Source organism: Ranitomeya imitator, chromosome 7 (assembly GCF_032444005.1).
Source record: "Ranitomeya imitator isolate aRanImi1 chromosome 7, aRanImi1.pri, whole genome shotgun sequence".
In the NCBI taxonomy this organism is placed as follows: domain Eukaryota; kingdom Metazoa; phylum Chordata; class Amphibia; order Anura; family Dendrobatidae; genus Ranitomeya; species Ranitomeya imitator.
The window spans coordinates 111233200-111256334 of NC_091288.1; the positions used below are offsets into that span (position 1 = coordinate 111233200).

Genomic DNA, 23135 nt, shown 5'->3' on the forward strand with positions numbered 1-23135 from the left:
ACTGGCTTTACCACTCTGGCGGAGAAAACTGTGCGGGATCCCACGCCAATTTTTTCTGTGGTTTAACCCTTAAATTTAATAGCTAGAGCGCCCAAATTTTGCACATACACACTACTAACATTAGTAGTGTGGAATATGCAAAAAAAAGGGATATGAGATGGTTTACTGTATGTAAACCATGTCTCATATCATGTCAGGTTGGAGAAGGAGATAGGAAAAGCCGGCAATTGAATTACCGCCTTTTCTTCTATCTAGCGCTGTATGATATATTAATATATATATATATATATGTGTGTCTCACGGACATATATATATATAAATATATATATATATATATATATATATATACACAGTATATATGTTTTTACGATTATTTGAGCCCATGGATCCATTGTATGTCCGTTTTGCAAGCCTGCGAGAAAATCTCGCCATACGGATGTGACACGGATGTCAAACGGATCATTTGATGCAAGAAAATCACAGAAAATCGCACTGCAAACGGATCACTGTATTGTTAACATTTGTGCGATTCTCATCCATGAAAAACAGACTGTTTTTTTTATGCGTTGTGTGTGTCCCCGGCCTTACTCTCTCCCTCCTGTCCCTGAGCTATGGCATTACAGTGACTGGCAGGTAATAACCGTATGTTTATTGCCTGTGTAACAGATGCCAAATATGCTGGGAGGATAATCAAGCATTTAATCCGAGCACCAGTCAATGCTCGACGAGTGCTGAGCACATCCAAGCACCCTAGATACGAGTGATATCACAGAGCACTTCGCTCATCGCTAATGTAAAATACTGACCAAATACTGAACATGTGAATGTGGCCTAAAGCAAATTCACATCCAAGGATTGATGAAAGAAAAATAAACTAACACCACGTGCACACGCTGAGTATTTGCAAGCCAAAACCAGTAGCTGGTAAAAAAAAATGCAGAAGTGGTGCCCGTGTTTTCTTATACTTTTCCTCTGAATGTCTAGCTGGTTTTGGTTTACAAATACTGAGGTTAAAAACTCACCAAATACTCAATGTGTGCATGTGAACTAAGGAACACATATATTGCCACAATTTTTCCAAACAGATGAGTTAATTTTTCTATTTTGTTTGTTTTAGAGATCAAGTTTTAAGCATTATCCCAGAGACACCAAGCCATGCCGTGTACATTAAAGAAATATGCAATGATGTGCAGGTAAGTTACAAATGCACTTTATGAGGTTTTGTATTTTTTGCCTCTTTGAGAAAAATTATTTGCAATGGTTTATTGAGATATTAAAATTGTGAGGCCTGACCGAAAAGCCTCCAACCTTGAACTTATTCTGTTAGGTAAGAAAGCGGAGATCTATCTTTGGACCTCTTTTGTCCCCCCTCCCCACTCAATAGATGCAATAACAAGCAACACTTTAGCTATTAGATGAGACCTTATCCCTAATAGACTACCGCAGTGTTTCTGGATAACATCTCTTTAAAAATTATCCCTTGGCTTTCGGACTCGAGCTATGTGGTTGTATACAATTTGTGGGAAACCTTACCTAATCTACCTATCTTGCATCTTCTCTCTAATCAGATTCAGTGTGAGGATGCGTGGCCACGGGAGGCCAAAAAACGACCTCGTGAATTCCTACAAAAATACCATATACAACATATCATCTCTAAATTCAAGTCCAAAGTCATACATAACACCGATTGGCTCTGGCTTCTGCTCCTTTTTAGGTTAAAATCCCTACCACCAAAACTTATCTCTAAAATATATGTTAACCTTATTTCTCCCTCCTCTCATTTCAAACCACTATATCTATCCTCATGGGGAACAGAACTTAACTTGTCTTTGTCTCCTCGTGAGAAAAAATAGATTCTGGGTAATTCACACGGTTTTTCCCGATGTGTATTGTTACAGGAAAATGCCTTTAAAATCCTCTCACTCTGGTATAGAGCCCCTGAAAGACTCCATCACTTAGGCCTATCTGATTCCCCTCTCTGTTGGAGATGTTTGAGTTTGGTGGGTTACTTTTTCCACATCTTCTGGCAGTGCCCAATAATTGCTAATTACTGGGATGAAATATTTATGTTCCTCCGACAGTTGGGTACAATAAAAAAAAATTTAACTCCCCACGAAGTGCTGCTGTCGCTCCCCACAAAATCTTATAACCCTAAGAAACATGAATTGCTCCCTCTATTGGTGGCCGCAGCAAAGCACCTGATTTCTTCACATTGGAGACAAACGTCTCCGCCTTCATTGAGTGAATGGATAACTAAAGTCCTTGATATACGTAGGATGGAAGAATTGTCCAGTTGGGATTCACATACACATGACAAATTCCTTAATATTTGGCTTCCCTGGCTACGCTTTTCATCTTCGCCCACATGATTCTTGCACTCCTTTCCCAGTAATCCAATTTTTCATGCCTTTGTATGTTGCCCTTAAGTCGAAGTGACTGGACCCGAAATCTCAGTTTAATTTTGTGTCCTCAGTTTTTGCCTATATTTTACTCTCTATTACTCACCTTGTATCTAACCTGTTTTCAGTGCCTTAAATGTTCTAATGTGTCTCAGCCCTGTATATAGCTCTGGTTTTCGTGTTCCCGTTCCCCGGAGCTACTGTTCTAACACTATTTGAGCATTGCCATATACCTGAAAGTTGTGTTGTTGAGTTATACACATTTATTGACTTTTATCTGCTGTTATTTCAATTCACCTGCGGGGTTGTTTAATCCCGTTGCTCCTTTATTGTGCTTTTTTGCAGATGTAAGTCCTTTGTTGTTTACTTTCTTTGTAATTTGAAAATTTTAAATAAAGAATAAAAAAAAAGAAATATTAAAATTGTGCATAAATTAAATTTACCCTTTTTGTACCAAATACTTTTCTAGTTTGTTGCAGAAAATAAAATGCACACACAGACATACGACATAAATATAAAGATTCCCCTGCATGTAAAGTAAATGTAAAAATGTAGAAACACCAGAGATAATTACATTTTTTAAAACTCAATTTCACAAGGTTCAGTGATATTTTCCCTCAAAATGATTTTTGGCCAAAAAAAATGGGAAAAATGTGTATAATATTCTGAGATCTCCTATGGCTGCATCAAACACTTTTAAATCTCCTTAATGCAGTCACACGTCAGTGGCTCCGGTATGTGAGGTGACAGTTTCCTCACGTACCGGAGCCACTGACACACGTAGACACATTCAAATCAATGCATCTGTGCAGATGTCATTGATTTTTTGTGGACGTGTCTCCGTGTGCCAAACACGGAGACATGTCAGTGTTCGTGGGGGCACACGGATTACACGGACCCATTAAAGTCAATGGGTCCGTGTAAAACACGTAATGCACACGGACGTTGTCCGTGTGCAGTCCGTGTGCCGTGCAGGAGACAGCGCTACAGTAAGCGCTGTCCCCCCCACATGGTGCTGAAGCCGCGATTCATATCTTCTCTGCAGCAGCGTTTGCTGTAAAGAAGATATGAATAATCCTTTTTTTTTGTTTCTTGTGTTTAAAATAAAGGTCCATTTCCCCACCCCCCTGCCACCCCCTGTGCGCCCGCCCGCTGTTCTTAAAATACTCACCCGGCTCCCTCGCTGGCTGGCGCTGCTTCCTGTCCTGGCCGCATCTTCTACTGTATGAGCGGTCACATGGGGCCGCCGATTATAGTCATGAATATGCGGCTCCACCTCCCATAGGGGTGGAGCCGCATATTCATCTCTAAATGAGCGGCCCCACATGACCGCTATATATAATGCATAGCCCATGTATAATGCACAGCCCCTAGTCACCGATATAGTGCAATGCACATCCCATAGTCATCCATATAGTACTATGGCCACTGATTTAAAAGAAATAAATACTCACCTCCCACCCGCTCCCCCCGCCGTATGGCATCCTTTTATGAAACCAGCAGCTGACTTCACTTTGAGACGGGAGCGCATGATGTCACAGATGTGCACCCCCAGTCATGTGCATGCTGACATCAGCTGCTGGCCTTTGATTGGCTCGCAGAGACCCGATGGGTCTGTGCTGTGCAATACAATTCAGCTGGATATGTATCTACAGACACACATCCAGTTGAAGTTTCTGCTGGTGTTGGTGGGCCCCTGGCCTGTGGGGCCCGGTCACAGCTGTGACCGTGTTGATTTTTCCACTGGTTCTCTGGTGAATGTCAATCAAACACAGGTCCAACTAAATTATGTTTGGTGCACATACCACCCTCATAGAGTTTGGTTCTTACAATTTAGTATGAGACATGCACACCAATAGCACACTGGAGATTATTATGAAGGACTCTGTCAGTGGGTGATGTCTTTTTACTGTCCTGTACTGTTATTCCTTTCTAACAGCTTGTGTCCTGATATCTGCTCCATGCGATTAAGACTGTGCTGAGTGACAAAGCATACCATCTTGCAATGGCACATAAATATGGCCATCTTGGAGTAGATGGACTTTCTGTACAATCTGCATCTATCACTTCCAGAGAAAACTGAGCCAGGAATGGTAGAGTGTAATTGATGATGGCCGCAACCTGCAAAACCATCCTTTTCTGGGGGTTGTGTGGATGTTTCCTCTCCAGTGCATTGCTTTTCTCTTTCATTTTACCAGTGCAGCTAAAATTGATTCACAATGGACTTGAGGCTCAACCGTGATGGTTAAGTGTCCCTTTAATATTTTTGAGTAGTGTATATTTTCTATAGAAGATCAATTGTATTCTGTATGTCTTCTCTGTAATTATCATGAGTTAATGTGATGTCATTCCATTCTGTTCCACTTCAGCTTGACATGTGGAAACCTGGTTATGTAGAGGAGATTGACCCTGGCAGAGAAGTGCATGTGCGAGTGCCATCATCACGCTTGTACGAGACCAAACAAATTCTACATCAAAAAAAGATTTCCTTTAGGTACAGTATGTATCTTATGAGAGCAAATTTAAGAAATCTGTGAAAGGCTATTTTTTTGGAGAACTTAGAAAGGCCAGTGCATTACATGAGATCTGATATCATCGCGTAGCCGAAACGTTTCAGTAAATCTGCTGCATACAGTTACGATGAACTTTGACATGTATTCTTGGTCCCATAGGCACTAGTCCCACCATGGACACACAATATTCTAATTGTCTTATTCTTGTTAATGATATAGATCTTTGTATTTGATGGGTTACTGCACTATCATATCAACCATTTGTTCTAGCATTTTTAAGTGTACCACTACCTATCATATCTACCTCTGAATTTCAGTAGTCCACTCCCAATCCCAGGGTCAATATGAATTTGCGAATTTCCAGATGCGGTCATCATTTTAATGTTTTTTTGGGTTTTAATCTTTTTTTTTTCCTTTTAGTTGTAATTTAGTGTTATAGTACTCTCCCTACTACAGTATTTCCTCCCACTAGCCATTTTCTCTACCATATGTACAGCCTATGTTTCATTGATATTTTAATATTTTTTTCTAGTGCAACTTATCAACTTTGTTATATTCCAGTCCTATAAGAGCAGCTTGTGTAATCACTGCATATTTCTAGGACAATACTGTTACTATATGTATTCTTTAGGAGTACTAGTCCTTTTTCTGTAGACTTAAAAGAATGTGTGAATGAATAGGACATTTAATCACAATATTATAGGTTATAATAAGTGAATCTTTTGATATTTGTAATTTTCCCCCCAAAAGATGATTTGCTATGAAATGATTCACTGCAAATCAAAAATATATCTCCAATTACTCTGCAAACATGTTTGTAACAATCTGGAGTCTACTAGGACTATATTGAATACTTGTCAAACTCTTTAATGGAAACACACCCTTACTTATGTCAAAGTGAACTCAACATAAATGGCTATGGGTAATCTGATAATAGCTGGTTTTAACTTCTGTCCTGCCATACACTATTTCGTGTATTTAAAATGTAACTTCTTATCTCTGTTCCTAATCCATGAGATCTCGCTATCCAGATTCACCACAAAATGGCTGCTGCATTTCATGCTTCATCTTTTGTACAGGCTATGATACGCACCCCCTGATTGCATGGTCTATATCATGTGATGTGATAGCTGCAAGGCATTAGGGGACTCTCATATGGCCCACTGTAGATCATGTGAGCTCTCTATGGCTCATGCGATCCCCTGCTTTGTGCAAAATGTTGGTGGGCATTTTTTGCAATTTCAGCAGGTCCAATGAATTTCCTTAAATCCAACATGAATTTGATTTACGTCAAATTGATTTGCTGTGCTATAGTTATGATTACCAACTTTGAAACCACTGAAACTATCTGCCTACTTAACCCCTTCATGACCTTGGGATTTTTCATTTTTCCGTGTTCGTTTTTCACTCCCCTCCTTCCCAGAGCCATAACTTTTTTATTTTTCCGTCAATTTGGCCATGTGAGGGCTTATTTTTTGCGGGACGAGTTGTACTTTTGAAAAACATCATTGGTTTTAGCATGTCGTGTACTAGAAAACAGGAAAAAAATTCCAAGTGCGGTGAAATTGCAAAAAAAGTGCAATCCCACACTTGTTTTTTGTTTGGCTTTTTGCTAGGTTCAATATATGCTAAAACTGACCTGCCATTGTGATTCTCCAGGTCAGTACGAGTTCATAGACACCTAACATGACTAGGTTATTTTTTATCTAAGTGGTGAAAAAAAATTCCAAACTTTGCTAAAAAAAAAAAAATTGCGCCATTTTCCGATACTCGTAGCGTCTCCATTTTTCGTGATCTGGGGTCGGTTGAGGGCTTATTTTTTGCGTGCCAAGCTGGCGTTTTTAATGATAGAATTTTGGTGCAGATACGTTCTTTTGATCGCCCGTTATTGCATTTTAATGCAATGTCGCGGCGACCTAAAAAACGTAATTCTGGCGTTTCAAATTTTTTTCTCACTACGCCGTTTAGCGATCAGGTTAATGCTTTTTTTTATTGATAGATCGGGCGATTCTGAGCGCGGCGATACCAAATATGTGTAGATTTGATTTTTTTTATTGATTTATTTTGATTGGGGCGAAAGGGGGGTGATTTAAACTTTTATATATTTTTTTTTTCACATTTTTTTTAACTTTTTTTTTTACGTTTGCCATGCTTCAATAGCCTCCATGGGAGGCTAGAAGCAGGCACAGCACTATCGCCTCTGCTACATAGCAGCGATCTGCAACGGTGATCAGTAAACATAGAGGTCTTTAGGACCTCTATGGTTACCATCCTGACGCATCGCCGACCCCCGATCATGTGACGGGGGTCGGCAATGACGTCATTTCTGGCCGCCCGGCCGGAAGCGGTAGTTAAATGCCGCTGTCTGCGTTTGACAGCGGCATTTAACTAGTTAATAGGTGCAGGCAGATCGCGATTCTGCCCGCGCCTATTACGGGCCCATGTCAGCTGTTCAAAACAGCTGACATGTCCCGGCTTTGATGCGGGCTCACCGCGGAGCCCTGCATCAAAGCAGGGGATCTGACCTCGGACGTAGTATCCCGTCCGAGGTCAGATAGGGGTTAAACTATTGCATTTCCCAGCCCCAAATCTTATTTACAAGCATATTATTCAATAGTGCAATGTGGATTTTGCAGTAAAAAAAAAATCAATATTCTTACAAAATTTTAAGAAAAAAAGTATTATGAAATCAAAAATATCAAACTAAGACATCAGTATCTCACCATGTTTTCTTTAATCCTATTTTTTCAGTGTTCTAATAGATGATGTACAAAAACTTATACAGGAGCAATTTGTTGTTGAAAACAGACAAAAGAGATCATTGACTTCATTTGATTATACAAAATACCATCCAATGAATGAGGTAAGAAGGGGATTTTTTGAATAACGTGCCAAATTTTTAGAGTATACAAAGCACCCAGGCTTTGAAAACAGATAAAAGGAAAACAAATCTTTCATACTAAACCAAATCCCTGATGGACTTAGCACGTGGTGGGTTCAATGTCACTAACGTTGATGGAAAAACATTTACATTTGTGAGTCTTCAGTGGTTGATACATTTTAATGGATAACTGAAAAGATGTTAATAAATAGCAAGCTTTATTACCATCTTTTCAGTTAGCCATTAAAAGGCATCAACCACTGAAGACTCACAAATTGTAATATTTTACTATCTACTGGCTAACACGGTACAAAGGTGTATTTTTCCTGAAAATTTAGTGGGGTAGACTTGTTCTAGAAAAAACACAAGTAAATATTTGTCCTATCATGAGATTCTTCCATATTTCTCTATAGCATCTGCTTTATTTTATTATTTTGTATGGTTGTTTATGACTTTGCCTATTTTCTTTTTAACCCTCTACAAGATATTAAGCATACACATTCTACTAAGGTCACCACCTGCAGAGAAGATTTTTTTACACACTTTTCTCTCAAGGACACTAAAAAATGTACATTTCACATTTAGTTCCCCCTCTGTACAAATTACCCACAACCAGATAGAGAAAATTGTGGAGCTATGAAAAGCACACACGGTGTATCATAAAAAAAGGTTCTTTAAACAGATTAAAAAGGACTAAAAAAGGTATCAATACTAAAAAAAGAAAATCAAGAAATGAAAAGATTAATGTAAATCATACACCTTGAGTATACTGCCCCATCTGAAGGCAATATAAAGAATTGAAATTCTAATCCCATCAATGTGTTTTGTTTTTTTTGCAAAATCTCTGATTACTATAGTCAGCAGTGGGTTGCTTTATTTTATGTATGTGTTGTGTGATGCCAAGAACAGATGAGTGAACTTGTTCAGAAAACGTGAACCAATCTCAAATTCGGCACCAACGTTGCACACTCGGATTCGTGTTCAGATTCTAGAGCATTTTCCTCAAAATCCACAAAATTCAGCCAAAGTTCAGTAAATGATTGAGTTTCCACTAATGTTTTTGTTAGTACTTGTTAGTACTTTGCCTAGGACACTGGTGCTGTATGATAAACGGGGCGGACGTGTTTTATGATGGGAAGGGGTCTGTATAGATCAGAAGAGAAGCAGACTGTTATTCTATTTTTTTTTTTAAATTAACTTATTGTGTGGAGATTCCGGCAGCCAATCAGGTTGCAAAAACCATCCAAAATGTCCAGACACAAGGGCTTGTGTCATTGGCTGCCAAAGTAACATGTCCCTCTCCATTTAAAATGCACCATTTTGTCAGTGCAACTGATAGTAGATACTCAAACATATATGTGCTAATTATGTGATCCAGCCACCCGTACACATTTCAGCATCTAAATCCTTTGTGCTAGTTGTGTGATTCAGCCACCAGTCCACATTTCAGCATCTAAATCCTTTGTGCTAATTATGTGGTCCAGCCACCAGTCTACATTTCAGCAACCACATATTTTGTGCTAATTCTATTGTCCCGCCATGAGTCTGCATTTCAACATATACTGTAAATCCTTTGTGCTAAATGTGTGGTCTAGCGGGTGTGGTCTAGCCACCAGTTCACATTTCAGCATATGCATCTATTGTGCTAATTCTGTGGTCCAGTCACACTGTCTTAGCAAATAAATACTGACTGTTAATTTAGTGACAGGTGATTGACAGGTTTGGGCCTGGGGTTGTGAAACAGGTGGATAAAAGAAGGGAAGGGTGCATCCTAGATGAGTGGGGAAAAAGCGAAGTTGTGGTGGAAGGGGAAATAGGCATTGTGTTTGAGGTGTACGTCGGGTAGGTGGTAATGTTACTGAAAGCTCTACTGAACAAACACCGGATCATCCTATCCAAAAGCAACTCTCAACTTCTGATACTGGAAGGGTTAATCGACTACCTTTCTTTGGCAGCTGTACAGGGGTATGCCTTGTACAAAATGTGGAGACTCCAAGTTGGGTCTCCATCTGGTGGGTTGCCTGTAGTGGAAGGGGTCTAAGAGCACCATGCCTACACCTGTCACTCATCCACCTCTTATTGATCAACTTGTAAGATAGAAATGCTGGGCCAGGCTCGTCCCATCCATCCATGCTCCACCTTTGCTATTATAAAATTTCTACTGTGGGTCAATTCATGCCACTTTTCTGCTGTTTCACGCTAACTTTTTGGAAATGCTTGGACTCCAAGTTTGGTCTCCTTCATGTATGTTGCCTTTAGCAGTAGGGCTCCCAGATCAATAGGCCTGCACTTACTTTCAGTCAACTACCTCTGTTTCTATCCTTAAATGTTTTTTTCAACAATAGTGGTCTATGTAGCTGATATATGTGCCACCTGAGTATAGCAGAAAAGCAGCTTGAGCTGTTGCCTGAGCTACCAGGGCTCCCAACCCAGCAGGTCTACACAAGTCCCTCACCCACCTCTTAATTTCAACTTAATTTCAAAGCTGTAAATGCTTGCCCAGACCCTGTCTCATGCATGGCCCATGCCTGATTGCTGCACCATTACAGAAATTTCTACTGTGGATCAATTGATTCCACTTTTCATGGTGTCTGACACTAACTTTTTGGAAATGTTTGGACTTCAACTTGGGTCTCCTTAATGTGTGTTGCCTGAATTTGGCTGGGCTCTAAGAACACCAGGTCTACATCTGTCACTCATCTCATGTTACTGATCAATGTTTCAGCTAGAAATGCTGGTCCAAACCCTGCCCCATGCATCCATGCTGCTCAATTATACTATTTGTATTCTGGGTAAATTGATACCACTTTTTCTGGGATCTGTCCTTAATTTGAGCTGTTTAGGCAGCTTTTGGGCCCACATGAAGGAGTCTATGCATTTAATTTTGCTTCCCACTGAATTCAGAGGGGTTCAGATACGTTCGGCGAACTGTTTGGTGAACTTTTGGAGAACATTGGGAAGTTCGCTGAACCTTACCAAACTGAACCTTAAAAGGTTTGCTCATCTCTAGTGCAAAGTCCTTGATATTCATTAAAAATGACTAGCCCATCAACCCTCATTGGCAGCTATCTGCTGATGTACAATATAGGGAGAAAGATGTAAATCGAGATAGAACTGGGCTTCTTACAGCTCATATATAAGAGGGCTAAAGCGATAACTAATACAGTTCTGAAAATGCTGTAATCAGCATATTAGCCTGGAATCAGGGGCTCTAAAACCACTTTATGCTACCTTTAACTGAGCTACCATATTGAAATTTCCCTTTACATTGGAAAATGTATACATTGTAAAATATGTTTTTAAGTAAATGCTTCATTTAAATGCATAAAATACACCTAGTAAGACAATTATTTTTGGAAAATAGGAGAAATCCATGTCAAATTATGTATTTTTTTTAGAATATAGTCAAAATCCTGTTTAGTACACTATAGAATATGTCAGTATTAGGGATGAGTGAACCCAAACACAGATATTTAAAAGGATGTCCAGCTAACCATTTAGGTTTGGATGCCTAATACAGTTTGTTGAAAGGCTGTGCAGCCAATCCTCAAGATTTTAGGCTGTGGGCACTTCCTGAGTCATAGCAGCTTAAGTATTGGTATGGCTATGATTGGCTGGCGCATCACGTGACCTGGCCTGTATAAATGTCGTATCATCAGTGCTACCGCTGTTCTACTCTGATTATTGTATAATCAGGATGTAGCTGCAGTGAGGGACAGAATTAAACTGCACACTCTGCAAAAAAGCCTCTTTGTTTGTGTACTCTGTCTCATTTGGAGTACTGTGCCAAAAAGCCGCTGTGTGTTCCCAGCACCCATATCTATGGGAGTACTATACCAAAAAGCCACTGTGTGTACTATGCACCCATATCTATGGGAGTACTGTGCCAAAAAGCTGCTGTGTACATGCTGCACCTATACCTCTGGGCGTATAGTGTCAAAAAAACCTCTGTATGTACTCTGCATCCTCGCATGTGGGAGTGCTGTGCCAAAAAGCCTTTGTGTATAATCTGCACCCCCACTTGTGGGAGTACTGTGCCTTTAAGCATTTGTGTACTCTGCAACCCCGCCTGTATGAGTACTGTGACTTTAAGCCTCTGTGTGTACTCTGCAACCCTGCCTGCATGAGTACTGTGACTTTAAGCCTCTGTGTGTACTCTGCAACCCTGCCTGCATGAGTAATGTGACTTTAAGCATTTGTGTACTCTGCAACCCCGCCTGTATGAGTACTGTGACTTTAAGCCTCTGTGCGCACTCTGCTAAATGCCTGTGGGAGTACTGTTCCAAAAAGCCTCTATATACTTTGCAGCCGTGTCTTTACAAGTAGTATGCCAAAAAAATATATCTATTCTGCAGCCATCTCTTTGCCATTTGTGGGCCAAAAAAATAATTTTACTGTACCTCTGAGTCTGTACGAATAGTGTGCCTAAAAGGTAATTCTACAGTGTAGCTGACTTTTTACAAGTAGTCTCTGGCTCTGTCGGAGCTTAACGTTACTCAGCAGCTGTATACGGGTGAATCAGGATACAGTTCACAGCGGGTCACTCGGCTTCTCTGTCTGAGAACTTGCGCATCTAATCTCTGACTTGAGGAGTTGGTCACTCCAAGTCACAGGTGCCAGTGGACATTTAACAAATCTCTGTCGGCAGTCTCTGCATGAGGATATTGGGCCCCTGTGGAGTGGGCTTGCTCCATCTGGATGCTCAGAGGATGGAGCACCTAAACTGCCTGTCTGCGCGCCACACGTTCCCGCCAAGTCTCCCTGGTTTTCTGCGTGCTGCGGCTTTTTAAGCTTAGCCACATCCCCTGTCACTGAGTGCAAAGCTTGGTCCAGGGTTTTAAGCATTCCCCCGTACAACATGTGTGACAGCCCCAACAGTTCCGGATCCGTCACGGAAAAGGTACGCCCGGTCTGGTCTTTTTTGTCCTGCTCCTTAAAACGCTTCCCCAGCAGCACAGCAAAAGAGGGAGCAGGATGCAAAGGCACAGCGGGCAGCCCCTTGCCATAACATTGGCTGCTACTGCTCACGGCGCTGCTAAAATTTGCACATCAAAGCCAGCTCAAAAAAGCTCTCTATCGTGGCCTTTCTTCATGGAATGTGCTGACAACAATCGACGGGTAGATTGCATGCTGTATCGTCAAAGTCATGGTCCTGCCTGACAGCATTTCCAAATTACTAGCCTTTGAAATGCTGCCATTTCCGGCTGGTGGAGACGGATTGCTTTAAAATACTAATGGAGGTGGCTGTGCAAAAGTACATTTTTCCCAGTCACAATTACTTTTCCAGGCGTTCCATACCTGCCCTGCATACACATGTTGCTGACAAAATAAGGTGTGCACTGTGCAATGGCATCAGTGGTAAGGTCCACATAACACCGATACAAGGACCAGTAAGCACAGCCAGAGACTTGAGATCTCCCTAACTGCATACTGGGTAAATGTAGTGGCAGATGAGACAGAGGCAAAAGGTGTTCTTGCTCATGTCCTACTATCACCGAGGATTGCTGGACATTTATGATTGATCAGTTTGCCTCCTGCTCTGCTTCCTCCACTGCCTCCTCATCAGGTCACAGTAAGACCTGCACCACTAACTTCAGTACAGGCAGGGGGAAACGACAGCGGGCTGTCCTGAAACTCATATGCTTGGGTACCCAACTGAACAGCCAGGGGGAAGTTTGGGAGGTTAATGAGGAGGACGAGTAGGAGCCACTGTGTTCACAGCACAGTAGCACTTAAAGTAGGTTATGGACATCACTGGAACGTGGCTGAGGGGGAAACATAGGACCCAGATGATACACCTCCAACCGATGACAGCTTGCTGTTGCCTCTGAGCATCCTGGCACACATGCGCCAATACATTTTGCTGTACCTGCACAATGACCGCCGAGTTGCCTGTATTGTTCACAGTGCTGATTACTGGGCTGCCAAGCTGTTAGATCCCCACTACAAGGACCACATACCATAATTACTTCAGTAACCGGAGCTGGATCACAAAATGCATGAATATAAGCACATGCTGGTAAAGAAACTACTGATGGCTTTCAAACCTGACAGTGGGGGCTCAATGGACGAACAAAGCAGAGGCAGAGGAGGTAGTCTCCAATGCAGCCGGGGCACCATCGGCACCTCGGAAGGTAGGGCTACCATGGCTAAAACGTGGCAAAACTTTATGAGCACACCAAAACATTTGGCACCATCATCTGATATATTCCATATTAGCAGGAGACAGCAACATGATGGAATACTACCTGACCACATGTCTTTATGTACTAACTGATCGTTATTCCCCATTTAACTTCTGCATCTCTAAATTCAACACATGGCCTGAGCTTATTACCATTTATGCCTTTAAAGTGCTGGCCTGATCTGCGGCACATTTACTGTCAAAACTTTTTTTTAGAATGGCAGGGTGAGTGAAACTAGGCAGGTGCCAGCCAACGTGGGGAAGATAACATTAATAAAAATGAACCAGGTGTGGATCCCACGGGACTTATTTATACCTATTGATGACTAGACAACAATACTAGCCACACCCAGCCAGTATTCTACTCTGTTTGCCATTCACTTTATTTGGGTGCCGCCTCCCTAAATAAAAAATCCCAATAATCTGTGTTAGCTACCTCCTCCTACACCACCATGTCCACCTGCTGCACCCCTTCCTCCATTTCAACCTTTGCCCCCTGGGAGTAACTTGTTAGTTGATTTTGGATTGATTCTTCATTCTTTTAAGTCAGTTGCCTAAGAAAAAAATAGATCAATTAAAAAAAAAAAAAAACAGAAAAAACAAAACAGAATAAAATGAAAAAAACCACAAACAGTGTTGGATTACTCCTCCCTTGCCTCTTCCAACTACACGGCCACGTCCACCTCTTCCTTCAGTTGGAGCTATGCCTTCTGTTTCTAGATTGCTAGTTTTAGTTTTAATTCTAAGCTCATTTAAGCCAGTTCCATAAAAAAATTAGTAAAACACTATAAAAAGATAAAAATAAAAACAAAAACCGTGTAGGATTACTCCTCCACTTGGACCTAAGCCTCTTGGTTCAAGATTGATACTTTTAGTTTTAATTCTAGGTTATCTTATGCCAATTCCATAACTAAATTAAAAAAAAAATAGAAAAGCATTAAAAAAGAAAAAAATCACCCCCCCCCCAAAAAAAAACAACAAAAACATTGTTAGATTACTCCTCCCTTGCCTCTTCCACCTGCACCGCCATGTCCACCTCTTCCTCCACGTAGGCCTACACCTCTTAGTTCTAGATTGTTAGTTTTAGTTTTAACTCTAGGTTATTTTAAGTTAGTCCCGTAAAAAAGAATAAAAAACACTAAGAAAGAGAAAAAGATCTGCTCACCCCAAAAAAACAGCAAACGTATTGTTGGATTACTCCTTACTTGCTTCTTCCACATACACTGCCACGTTCACCTCCTCCTCCATGTGGACTTACACCTCTTGGTTCAAGATTTTTTTAAAAAATTTCTGCTCTGCTTATTGTAGGGACATAATGCAGATGTAGTGAGAAACAATATTAGGTTTTGTGTGTGTGCAGCTTTCCCAAAACACTGTCTACGTGTACTCTGCATTCGTGTCTGTAGTAGTACTTTGCTTAACCAAAAGTTTTTCTAATCTGCAACCATGTCTGTGATAGTAATGTGCATAAAAAGAATTCTACTCTTATGCACCCATGTCTGTGATAGTACTGTGGATAAAAACAAATTTTTCTACACTTATACACCTATGTTGATAGTGCTGTGCATACAAACACATTTTTCGAATCTTATGCACCCATGTCTGTGATAATAAAAACAAATTATTCTAATCTGTAACTGAGTGTGTGGGAATGCTTTCCCTAAGGCTGGGGTCACACTTAAGGTATCAAAATTTGGTCCGTTTTTTATGGCTGAGATACGCAGAAAATTTCCTGAACAGTGATCCGTATTCAATGCAAGGATGCGATTTTATGTTCTTTCTCCAAAAATTATCTGTGTGTCATCCGTATGGCATCCGTACTCGCCGGGTTGTAAAATGGACATATAATGGATCCATAGGCTCAAATATTCGTGAAAACACACATACAGTGTGTATATATATATATATATATATATATATATATATATATATATATATGTGTATATATGTATATATATACTAGATGGTGGCTAGATTCTAACACATCGGGTATTCTAGAATATGCATGTCCACGTAGTATATTGCCCAGCCACATAGTATATTGCCCAGCCACATAGTATATTGCCCAGCCACGTAGTATATTGCCCAGCCACGTACTATATTGCCCAGCCACGTAGTATATTGCGCAGTCACGTAGTATATTACCCAGTCACGTAGTATATTGCCCAGCCACGTAGTATATTGCCCAGCCACGTAGTATATTGCCCAGCCACGTACTATATTGCCCAGTCAAGTACTATTTTGCCCAGCCACATAGTATATTGCCCAGTCATGTACAGTTAGGTCCATATATATTTGGACAGAGACAACATTTTTCTAATTTTGGTTATAGACATTACCACAATGAATTTTAAACAAAACCATTCAGATGCAGTTGAAGTTCTGAGTTTCAGCTTTCATTTGAGGGTATCCACATTAAAATTGGATGAAGGGTTTAGGAGTTTCAGCTCCTTAACATGTGCCACCCTGTTTTTAAAGGGACCAAAAGTAATTGGACAATTGACTCTAATGCTATTTCATGGACAGGCGTGGGCAATCCCTTCGTTATGTCATTCTCAATTAAGCAGATAAAAGGCCTGGAGTTGATTTGAGGTGTGGTTCATGCATTTGGAAGGTTTTGCTGTGAAGTAAACATGTGGTCAAAGGAGCTCTCCATGCAGGTGAAACAAGCCATCCTTAAGCTGCGAAAACAGAAAAAACCCATCTGAGAAATTGCTGCAATATTAGGAGTGGCAAAATCTACAGTTTGTTACATCCTGAGAAAGAAAGAAAGCACTGGTGAACTCATCAATGCAAAAAGATCTGGGCGACCATGGAAGACAACAGTGGTGGATGATCGCAGAATAATCTCCATGGTGAAGAGAAACCCCTTCACAACAGCCAACCAAGTGAACAACACTCTCCAGGAGGTCGGCGTATCAATATCCAAATCTACCATAAAGAGAAGACTGCATGAAAGTAAATACAGAGGCTTCACTGCACGGTGCGAGCCACTCATAAGCATCAAGAATAAAAAGGCTAGACTGGACTTTGCTAAAAAACATCTAAAAAAGCCAGCACAGTTCTGGAAGAACATTCTTTGGACAGATGAAACCAACATCAACCTCTACCAGAATGATGGAAAGAGAAAAGTATGGCAAAGGCGTGGTACAGCTCATGATCCAAAGCATAGCAGATCATCTGTAAAACACGGCGGAGGCAGTGTGATGGCTTGGGCATACATGGCTGCCAGTGGCACTGGGTCACTTGTGTTTTTTGATGATGTGACACAGAACAGAAGCAGCCGAATGAATTCTTAGGTATTCAGAGACATACTGTGTGCTCAGATCCAGCCAAATGCAGCCAAACTGATTGGTCGTCATTTCATACTACAGATGGACAATGACCCAAAACATAAAGCCAAAGCAACCCAGGAGTTTGTTAAAGCAAAGAAGTGGAATATTCTTGAATGGCCAAGTCAGTCACCTGATCTCAACCCAATTGAGCATGCATTTCACTTGTTAAAGACTAAACTTCAGACAGAAAGGCCCACGAGCAAACAGCAACCGAAAACCACCGCAGTGAAGGCCTGGCAGAGCTTCAAAAAGGATGAAACACAGCATCTGGTGATGTCCATGAGTTCAACACTTCAGGCAGTCATTGCCAACAAAGGGTTTTCAACCCAAGTACTAAAAATGAACATTTTATTTAGAATTATTGAATCTGTCCAATTACTTTTGGTCCCTTTAACCCCTTACCGGCATCGGACGTACTATACCGTCCGATGCCGGCTCCCCTGCTTTGATGCAGGGCTCCGCGGTGAGCCCGCACCAAAGCCGGGACATGTCAGCTGTTTTGAACAGCTGACATGTGCCCGTAATAGGCGCGGGCAGAATCGCGATCTGCCCGCACCTATTAACTAGTTAAATGCCGCTGTCAAACGCAGACAGCAGCATTTAACTACCGCTTCCGGCCGGGCGGCCGGAAATGACGTCATCGCCGACCCCCGTCACATGATCGGGGGTCGGCGATGCTTGTATATTGTAACCATAGAGGTCCCAGAGACCTCTATGGTTACTGATCGCCGGTGGCTGTGAGCGCCACCCTGTGGTCGGCGCTCACAGCACACCTCCATTTCTGCTACATAGCAGCGATCAGCAGATCGCTGCTATGTAGCAGAGGCGATCGAGTTGTGCCTGCTTCTAGCCTCCCATGGAGGCTATTGAAGCATGGCAAAAGTTAAAAAAAAAAGTTTAAAAAAATGTGAAAAAATAAAAAAAACATAAAAGTTTAAATCACCCCCCTTTCGCCCCAATCAAAATAAATCAATAAAAAAAATATCAAATCTACGCATATTTGGTATCGCCGCGCTCAGAATTGCCCGATCTATCAAATAAAAAAAAGTATTAACCTGATCGCTAAACAGCGTAGCGGGAAAAAAACTCGAAACGCCAGAATTACGTTTTTTTGGTCGCCGCGACATTGCATTAAAATGCAATAACGGGCGATCAAAAGAACGTATCTGCACCGAAATGCTATCATTAAAAACGTAATCTCGGCACGCAAAAAATAAGCCCTCAACCGACCCCAGATCACGAAAAATGGAGACGCTACGAGTATCGGAAAATGGCGCAATTTTTTTTTTTTTTTTTTAGCAAAGTTTGGAATTTTTTTTCACCACTTAGATAAAAAATAACCTAGTCATGTTTGGTGTCTATGAACTCGTAATGATCTGGAGAATCATAATGGCAGGTCATTTTTAGCATTTAGTGAAGCTAGCAAAAAAGCCAAACAAAAAACCAATGTGGGATTGCACTTTTTTTGCAATTTCACCGCACTTGGAATATTTTTCCCGTTTTCTAGTACGCGACATGCTAAAACCAATGATGTCGTTCAAAAGTACAACTCGTCCCGCAAAAAATAAGCCCTCACATGGCCAAATTGACGGAAAAATAAAAAAGTTATGGCTCTGGGAAGGAGGGGAGCGAAAAACGAACACGGAAAAACGAAAAATCCCCCGGTCAAGAAGGGGTTAAAAACAGGGTGGCACAGGTTAAGGAGCTGAAACTCCTAAACCCTTCATCCAATTTTAATGTGGATACCCTCAAATGAAAGCTGAAAGTCTGAACTTCAACTGCATCTGAATTGTTTTGTTTAAAATTCATTGTGGTAATGTCTATAACCAAAATTAGAAAAATGTTGTCTCTGTCCAAATATATATGGACCTAACTGTAGTATATTACCCAGTCGCGTACTATATTGCCCAGCCACGTAGTATATTGTCCAGCCACGTAGTTTATTGCCCAGTCACGTAGTATATTGCCCAGCCACGTAGTATATTGTGCAGTCACGTAGTTTATTGCACAGCCTGCGCACTATATTGCACAGCCCGTGTAGTATATTGCCCAGCCCGCGTAGTATATTGCACAGCCCATTAGGTATATTGCCCAGCCCGCGTAGTATATTGCCCAGCCCGCGTAGTACATTGCCCAGCCCGCGTAGTACATTGCCCAGCCCGCGTAGTATATTGCTCAGCTCACGTAGTATATAGCAATGTGGGCATTATATCCCTGTTAAAAAAAATAATTAAAATAAAAAATAGTTATATACTCACCTTCCATTGGCCCCTGGATCCAGGAAGCGCTCCGGTCTGAAGAGTGCATTGCGGTCTCGTGATATGATGACGTAGTGGTCTCGTGAGACCGCTACGTCATCATCTCGCGAAATCGCAATGCATGGACCGGTTACCGAAGCATCGCGAGGAGCGGGAAAGGCGCCGGAAGGTGAGTATATGATGATTTTTTATTTTTTTTAATTATTTTTAACATTAGATCTTTTTATTATTGATGCTGCATAGGCAGCATCAATAGTTAAGCAGTTGGTCACACAGGGTTAATAGCAGCGTAAATAGAGTGCGTTACACCGCGGCATAATGCGGTTCATTAGCACTGCCATTAACCCTGTGTGAGATCTGAATGGAGGAGAGTATGGAGCGGGCACTGACTGCAGGGAGGAAGGAGCGGCCATGTTGTTGCGCCTGTCGCTGATTGGTCGTGGCAATGGTCGTGGGCGTTTTGCCATGACCAATCAGCGACTTGGATTTCCATGACAGACAGAGGCTGCGACCAATGAATATCCATGACAGAAAGACAGACATACAGATGGAAGTGACCCTTAGACAGTTATATAGTAGACTAGATGGTGGCCCGATTCTAACGCATCGGGTATTCTAGAATATGCATGTCCACGTAGTATATTGCCCAGTCACGTAGTATTTTGCCCAGTCACGTATTATAATGCTCCATGCAGTTATGGCCCCATAGATGCCCCATGTAATGCTCCATGCAGTTCTTTATGGCCCCATAGATGCCCCATATAATGCTCCATGCAGGCTGGGGCAAATTAAATCGCGAACAATCGGCTGGCCTCGACCAATCAGCAAGGCGGGATTTCCGAGACAGACAGACAATTAGACCCTTAGACAACACAATGGCGGCACTTGACAGCAGTGGAGGACAATGATGATTCCAGAATTCGTGGCAGACTGTGCCCGTCGCTGATTGGTTGAGGCCTGGCAGCCTAGACCAATCATCGACGCAGGATTTCCATTACAGACAGACAATTAAACCCTTAGACAATTATATATATAGATATATATAATTTCATACAGAGAGAGCAGAAAAGCTGGTAATTCAATTGCCGGCTTTTGCTATCTCTTTCTCAAAGCCGACAGGATATGAGACATGGTTTACATACAGTAAACCATTTCATATCCCTTATATTTTTATATGTTCCTCACTAATAATGTTAATAGTGTCTGTGTGCAAAATTGGAAGCTCTAAGTGTTAAAATAAAGGGTTAAATCACAGAAAAAACTGGCGTGGGCTCCCGCGCAATTTTCTCCGCTATTCAATTCCAACTTGTCAGTGTGATTTTACTGTACACAGCACTTAATTACCATCTTTTCTATAGAACACAGGTGCGTATTTCTCGCAAGTCACATGCATGGTCCGTGTGTAATCCGTATTTTTCTCGCCCCATAGACTTTCATTGGCGGATTTTTTGTGCAATACGCTGACAAACGCAACATGCTGCGATTTTCTCAGCCCGTAAAATACGGCCGAGAAATATACGACTGATGGGAGCTGCCCCATAGAGAATCATTGGTCCGTGTGCAATACTGCCACACATAAGCCCCTAAAATATAACACAAAACCTCATTGCCCAAGAAGTTAAAATCAGGCCTTCTGGCCACAATACACCTAAACCACAAAACACACAAAAAATGTTTTTTTTTTAAATTTATATACTACTTAACCTACTATACAATACCAATTACCTTAAGCTACACACCACAACACTGCAAACAGAAGGTCCCTGACATGTCCATTTCATTATGGCCTCATATAGGTTCTTTTTTCCGTGGCATCTAGGAAGACATTGTCAGGATTCCACCTCTCAGAGTGTCTGGGATGCAGTTACTGACAGTTCAGCCATCAAATCTGGTACAGGGGCATGCTAAGCTGTCAGTGTGATGATTGACAGCTTGACTATCCCATCTGAGACTGTGAGGCATCGGCTGTCTCCAAATATTCATTATTCAAAGTAATTGCCTTGCTTCTTAACTGAGGTGTGTCTCCTACAACTCTGCCATGCGTACATTCAGCTTGCGAGGTTTGTTCTCCTTTGCATTGAGTTCTGTATGCTTGATCTGTTGCCTGACCTTTGGACTTTGTTCTGATACTTTGTTCTGTTTAACCCCTTCAGCCCTGATCCGTTATCCTCCCAGGACTATGATTTTGGAATGTCACCTGCCTATGCTTTTGCCTCTTCCTTCTGTTTATGACGTACCCTCCTGGCTTCTTACTTTGGACTCCTTGACCACTCTGACTCATAGCTTGGCCATGAAAAGTGACTAGCGACACATTACATCTGGCTGATCCTTTTTTTTTGCCAGTATGGATCCTTGGGGGCACTTTGTGACCAGGTGGCGAATTTGATGCAGATGACTCAGAATCAGGCAAAGGATGGCCAGAGTCTACGAGTCTACTGTAGAGTCATCACAATATAAGTTGCAGAGTCAGAAAAATAACTTGATGAAAACTCCCAATAGACCCCCCACTGCCAGCAGTGGCTCTGATGTCAGTACCCGCTGATGTACAGTTGGTCTCTCCTGAACATGTCATATCCCTCCCTGATAAAATTTTGGGAGAGAAAGACCAGTTTAGTGTATTCTGGAGAAGCTGTAAGTAATTTTTTACCCTGCGCCCCCGGTCGTATGGGGAGAAGTTTCAGCAGGTGGGAATAAAAAAGTCCCTACTGCGAGGAGGTCCTCAGACCTGGGCATTTTCTTTATCCCCACAAGCTCCAGAATGGTTTTCTGTTGATGCCTTTTTAGACAGTCTAGATATGATACTGTCTATGATGAACCCAACAGAATCAAGGTCGCTGAGAGCTAAGATCAAGTCTACTGTACTGAGTTATGGCAGTGGTCCACTGAAGTTCTATGGAGCACTTCTGCTCTCAGGTGCCAGTTCCAAAGAGGGCTTTTCAAGACACTCAAGGATGCTCTGGTCCTCCATGACGCCCCTTGATCTCTGATGGAGGCCATGACTCAGGCCATATGAATGGACCACAGAATCCATGAGAGACATGGTAAACAGCAGGCACATGTTACACTTCTCCGAATCAGGTCCATTTACCTGAGATTAGAGTTGCCAGTCATCGTGTTGCGGGAAGAAGATGGAGACAAGATCTCAGATTCTGTCTATACTGTGGGCTCTCTGGATATTTTCTTAAGAATTGCGCAACTCGCTCTCAAGCTATCAAACCATCGGGATAACGTCCGAGTCTGCATGACGACCGAGGATGTCACCCAGACTCCCAAGTATTTTCTCTTTCCTATGATAAAGTACTGATAAATACGATGATTTCCTTTGAGAGCCAGGTGTTATCAACATTGGTGTTCATTGACTGTGGGTCCTGGCTCTTGACAAGACATAATTAGCTCACAATTTGGTCAAGAGAGCAATGGTGGATGTCAGTCTCCAAGTGGGATCACTCCATTCTGAATCCATCTCCTGTTTTTTGTTAGATAATTTACCTCCTGGATTGGTACTGAGGGTTTCATGGTTGCAGATTCACAACCCAGTTATTGATTGGTGTCAGAAGGAGAGTGT

The 23135-nt window shown here is 41.7% G+C and overlaps 1 protein-coding gene across 1 annotated transcript in view; it reads left to right on the forward strand.

Annotated features, from left to right (window-relative positions):
* LOC138644860 (carboxypeptidase O-like) overlaps positions 1-23135 on the forward strand; it is a 219142-nt gene that overhangs the window by 12088 nt on the left and 183919 nt on the right. The window contains exons 2-4 of the mRNA XM_069733748.1: positions 1118-1193; positions 4769-4893; positions 7664-7775. Coding sequence (XP_069589849.1) covers positions 1118-1193; positions 4769-4893; positions 7664-7775 — 313 coding nt within the window. The remainder of the gene's footprint in view (positions 1-1117; positions 1194-4768; positions 4894-7663; positions 7776-23135) is intronic.